General features: G+C 44.1%; 1 protein-coding gene across 1 annotated transcript in view; it reads right to left on the reverse strand.

The window, feature by feature from the left end:
• The window catches only part of C3H1orf162 (chromosome 3 C1orf162 homolog), a 6713-nt gene extending 1678 nt beyond the window's left edge, over positions 1-5035 (reverse strand). Inside the window, exons 1-3 of the mRNA XM_021159154.2 lie at positions 4958-5035; positions 1328-1375; positions 575-632 (exon numbers count right to left, since the gene is read on the reverse strand). Of these exons, the coding sequence (XP_021014813.1) occupies positions 575-632; positions 1328-1364 (95 nt within the window). The 5' untranslated portion in view covers positions 1365-1375; positions 4958-5035. The remainder of the gene's footprint in view (positions 1-574; positions 633-1327; positions 1376-4957) is intronic.
• Between the last annotated feature and the right edge of the window lie 845 nt (positions 5036-5880).

The following is a 5880-nucleotide window of genomic DNA, read 5'->3' on the forward strand; positions in this document are numbered from 1 at the left end:
TGGAACTCACTTTGTAGACCAGGCTGGCCTCGAACTCAGAAATCCGCCTGCCTCTGCCTCCCGAGTGCTGGGATTAAAGGCGTGCGCCACCATGCTCAGCTGTCAGGCTTAACTTTCTTATGTGGGCTCTTACGTGGGCTGGAGGACTTGCTCCTGCCCACTGCTGGAGAAGAGACAATTTTGCTTTTGGGGTTCACAGTCACAAGACTTTCTCCCAATCCCTCCCCCAACACTCCACATCCCAGCATTGTGTGAAGTGTGTAGTGGGGCTCTCTTAAATCTTGGGCAACGTTGAGTTCATACTGCTTGTGACCCAGCACTTGGGAAGTCGAGGCTGGAAGATTGTGGCAGTTTAGAGGCCAGCCTGGGCTACGTTGTGAGACATGCTCAGTTCCCCTCCCCTCCCCTGCCCTGCCAACAGAACTATACTCCTAAGGTCAAACACTGAGTTCTTCCACCGTTCCTGACCTCTTCTCCCACTCATTTTGCCCTTCCCAAGGCCCTGAGACAAAATGGTCAGTAAAAACCAATGGACTGGAAATGCCACAAGGACCGGATAAATGTGTTCCTTTACTTGGGGTTGAAGGAATAGGGTGTAGAGCTGGTCACTGGGGCTGTCGTGGAGAATATGCCTGCAGAGAACATGGAAGGCATCAGTTTCAGAAGGATCAGTATCTTGGCCCTACTCCTGCCATCCCTCTAGGATAAGACCCCAAGCACTACCCATGGGAGCTTTCAAGTTGGCTACAGCTCTGCAGAGGGGAGAACAATGAGTCTCTTTTGCTGATGACCCCAGGACTTTTTGCATGCCAGGTGAAGCCCTCTACCACTGAGCTACAGGCCACCGTCTGAGTGAGAACTTTAAAATGAGAAGTAGAGCTGTCCTTGAAATGGGTTACAAAGTAAAGGAGCAGAGGTGTAGTGGGAAGCCCTGGGGAGATGTGGTTCTGACTTTAGCTGGCACTTCCCTAGTTTCTTGTGACTGCCAGAGTGTATGAGTGTGTATGACTGCGTGTGTGTGTGTGTGTGTGCGCGTGCATGTGTGTTTTCTAGTGTCTAACCCACAGGGAGAGAAGCAAGAAAAAACATGAAGTATATTTTCATAAACTACCAGCTGATCTACTCAGTTTGGAGGACAGGTCAGGTCTTTCTGATTCCTTTTGCCCCCTCCTTGGTGGGCACTGGCTTCTGCAGTGTAGTGCACTTGAATTCTTCTAGCTCAGCAACACTCTGGCCAACACTGCTCCCCGAGGGGCTTTGAACACAACTCCTCCTTTTACTAATTCACTGTGAGCACCCAGGGAAATGATGTCTGTCCCGAACTCACTGATTCTGGATTTAGGTGTGGAGGAAGTAGATCCCATGCTGTCTTCTCCTGAGAATAAAACAGGTACGTTTTAGCTTGGTCTGGAGGCTGGGCGTGGCAGTGCACTCAATGGCGGGTGGTTCAGAATGGGTTAATCCCTCTATGGAGGTGCAGTGATGTCTCATTGGTACTTTGTTCACCTGGACATATTCAATGACCAGAGAAGTAACATAGGAACCCTTTTTAGTCTAGCATTTACCCTTTGCTTTGAGATAATCAGCAGCTGGGTGTGGTCACAAGTGTCTCTAATTGCAGGCACAGGGGAGGTAGGAGGACCAAGAGTTCAAGGTCAACCTCAACTAAATAGTAAATTCCAAGTTAGCCTCTGTTACTTGAGACACTATCACAAACAAACACATAAGGGGCTGGAGAGATGATGAATTGGTGGTTAGCAGCACTCCGTGCTTTTCTAGAGGACCAGGGTTCAGGTGAAAACACCTACATGGTGATTCACCGCTATCTATAAGTCCAGTTCCAGGGTATCTGACACCATCTTCTCTCTGGCACCAGTATTAAATGCACATATATTCAGGCAGGCAAACACCCAGGAACATTAATAAAAAGTAAGAAAAAAAAGAACAAAATCAAGAAAACTACTAGCTATTAGGTTACATAGCTAGTCTCTTCCCCCACTCTCTCACCCAATGATTCAATCACTCAAAAACATAAAGCAAAAATCTAGCACCTCGGGGGCCACCAACACAGTACAAGTGTATGGCTTTGGCACACCTGGTGACTCCTCTGTTGTAACCCATAAGGACATATAGTGCTTCTTTAAAGTATCGTCTTTGAGATACGTGATGGCTTTTCAGACATGTATGCATGTCACTGAACAGGTATTACTGAAATGAATGCAAAGATGAGGTGGAGAGCTGGCTCCGTGCCTCAGAGTACTTGCTGCTCTTCCGGAGGACCCAGGTACGAGTCCCAGCTCCTACACAGCAGCTCACAACCACCTGTTAACTCCCATTCCAAGGGATCAGACACCATTCTCTGGTCTCTCTGGGCACCAGACAAGCATGTGGTGCTCAGATTACATCCAGGCAAACCACAAAACTGCAAAGCATCTCAAGTCAGGAAAGTACCCTCACCTGGACCCCTAGCACACATTGCTAGCTGTGTGGGCTCCATTTAGCCCCACACCACGCGCTTTATTAAAGCTGCCTGAAATACTGCTCCCCATTCAAGGCCAGACCTCCCACCTGCTCAGAATGTTATGTTCATTCTTGCATCCTTCTAAAACCCTTAAGAACACTCTTAGTGGCGATAGGCCTTTCTGAGCAGCAGCCTCCTCACCACGTTTGTGGGAGATACTTGGTAAGATACTGTGCAGATGTCAAAGACCAACGAGAGCCTCAGCCCCTGCGCAGTACAGATTGTGGTTTTTCTTATACCCGCCACACCTGGGACATTTATTTTAGAAAGTATCACAAGGTGAGGATTGGCTTCAAGACTAAAATAAAATGGAGTAATCCCATCGATATACCATGATTAGAGCTCTTCAACACATAGGACTGTTTATTTCTGGAAGTTCTCTATATTTTCAAATAACAGTTGGCCAGAAAGAACTGAAACCGACAAGCAGACCCGTGTGAAAGCAAACCACCAGGTTCAGACTGACCGCACGGACTCTCTTCTACTTTTCTTAAAAAGATGTATTTATTTATTTAATGTGCATCAGTGTTTTGTCTGTATGCATGTCTATGTGAGGGTGTTAGGTCCTCTAGAACTGGAGGTACAGATGGTTGTGAGCTGCCATGTGGGTGCTGGGAATTGAACCTGGGTCCTCTGGAAGAGCAGCCAGTGCTCCTAAGCACTGAGCCATCTCTAGAGCCCTGACACTGGACTCTCTTAATCAGTTCCATGCTTATACAAATGTTTTCCAATGTTTTTAATAACTAACAATGAGACAGGCACTTTTACATGTAAAATGTCAGCTACAACCCTAGTTACTTTTTGGTGGCCACAACTTTAATTCATATTTAGGCAAACCCATCATTAAAAAGACATTTGAGTTCTACAAATCCTCTGAGTCTGAAGGCAATTTACTTAGACTGAAAGATGCCATAAGTGGCTCACATGTTTTAACCAGTCAGCTTTTATAAGTGAATATGCCTATCCTTAGATATGGGGGCGGGGGAAGAGGTTTAAGAAGGATTCCTGTCCCCAAGTGTCATTAAAGCAATAGCAAGGCAGCATTATACCGTAGCTCACCATTCAGCATTCTTGTATCTGTCGCTGTCAGATCAAAAGGAAAGTGCTGACAAGAAAATTTGGTTGGAAGTCTGAACTGTGAGAACAGGAAGACCATGGTCCACCCAGAATGAGCAGGGGTAACAATTTTTCTATCACTTTTTGGTTCCTTTTGGAATTCATGTTGGCCATGTGAGGTGGTACATGCTTTTAATCCCAGCACTTGGGAGGCATAGGCAAGTGATGCCTGTGGATTTGAGATCAGCTTGGTCTACATAGTGAATTCTAGGACAGGCCAGTCACTATGAATAGGGAGAACCGGTCTCAAAATAAAATAAAATAAAATAAAATAAAATAAAATAAAATAAGTCAAAGGTATTCATTGGAGAACATCATAAAATATTAGCATATTTTGTTGTATTTTATTATAGTATACATTTATATGTTCTATAAAATAGAAAGTATTGAAATGTATTCTTCCTGAGGAGTATGACTTTCCACTAGACCTTACATTTAGAGCTACTGATACCTCTGCTTTTGCAGGAGTGGTTCTATATAAAGAAGCAACTCAAAGAAATATTAGTACATAAAAAAATCCTAGGCCACCCTACTGTGACAGACTAAGTCACATGACAACACCACAGAGAAACAGCTACTTACAAATCCAGGTGACAAAACCCAACAAACATTTACCTTTAAAAACAACAATCTAGTCAGGTGTGGTGGCACTCATTGGAGAGGCTGAGGCAGGAGAATTGCCATGAGGTCAAGTCTAGCCTGGATTACAAAGGATCTATCCAAAAAATCCAAAGGGAGCCTGGCATGGTACGTTTACATTTCTAATCCCACAAGTTGGCAGAGGCAGGCCGATCTCTTTAAATTTTAGGAGCGCCTGAGTTCCAGGCCAGTCAGGGGTACATAGTGAGACCCTGTCTAAACAGAACAGAACAGAACAGAACAGAACAGAACAGAACAGAACAAAACCAACCAAAATACGGGCAAGAGGGGTGGCTCAGCAGGTAAAGGTACATACCCCACAACTCTGGAAAGCTGAGTTTCCTAGATCCCATGCAAAGGTGGAAGGAAAGAAGTGACTTGAAAGTTGGTTTTGATATGTACACAACACCACACATACACACACACACTTTTCAATCCCAGAAGAGAATAACAATAATCCAAGCATTTGTCAGAAGGAGAAAGTTGAGCCAGGAACAATGCTGTTTGCAGTTTGATCTGCCATGAGAGACTCACACTCCATACTGTGAGGCCTGTGCTACACAGCCATTCCAATGTAACCCTTCCCCTACCCAAAGAAAAACATCAGAAGCTACCACTAAACAAGTAATTAAAATGTCCTTTGATGGGCAATTATTTAGTCCGGATTAGAAGGGTCTTTACCTTTGCAGAAAGACTCCAGTCATAAGATGCAGCTGTGAGACTGAGCGTTTGACTTTTCTGTTCCTAGTCTTGGTTTTCAGAAATGATGAAACAAAGTTTACTCCCACTGCCACTGTCACCCTCAGGCTGTGTCGCAAAGATATGTTTAAGCTCCAAGGCACAGACTTCCTCTTTGAGGCCAATGGTATTTTTTTTCCTTTCCCTCATTTCCTTCTCTTTAGATTGGCTTTCTTCTCACAGAGCTAGGCTGGTCTCCTCCTGCTGTGAATGATACTGCCTTTCTGATCCTCCTGAATACTAGGATCACAGCCTGAACCACCATGCCTGGTTTGTGTGGTGCTGGGATTAAACCCGGATCTCCATGAAAGGGAGGCAAGCACTCTACCAAGTGAGCCGTAGCCCCATCCCACCCTGTGCCACAGTTCTAAAGATTCTGTAAGCCATAAGGGTTGCTTGTATACATTTTCACACATGAATGCCAGAAGATCAAGGAAAGTTCATTTCTAGGGAAGAGTTTATTATTTAACACCCCCCCCCCCCGGCCCCTACCAAAGCTTACTGACACCAGTATGACCTCATTACCAACAGCAAGGACTTTATAAATTCCATCTGGTCTGATGAAGGAGATGACGCTGAGATAGAAAAATGAAGAGTAACCTGTCAAAATTAAACAGTGGGAACTCAAGTGTATTCAGAGCATTGAAATACCTTTGGAGAGAACAGAAGATTAATATATATATATATATATATATATATATATATGTATGTATATATATGTATATATATATATTATTTTTTAAAAAAGATTTATTTATCAGTGACTACATATCAAGTGACTTCTTTTGTGATTGGGTTACCTCACTAAGGATGATATCCTCCAGATAACATCCATTTGTCCAAGAATTTCATAAATTCATTGTTTT

This window comes from Mus caroli, chromosome 3 (assembly GCF_900094665.2).
Source record: "Mus caroli chromosome 3, CAROLI_EIJ_v1.1, whole genome shotgun sequence".
NCBI classification, from domain to species: domain Eukaryota; kingdom Metazoa; phylum Chordata; class Mammalia; order Rodentia; family Muridae; genus Mus; species Mus caroli.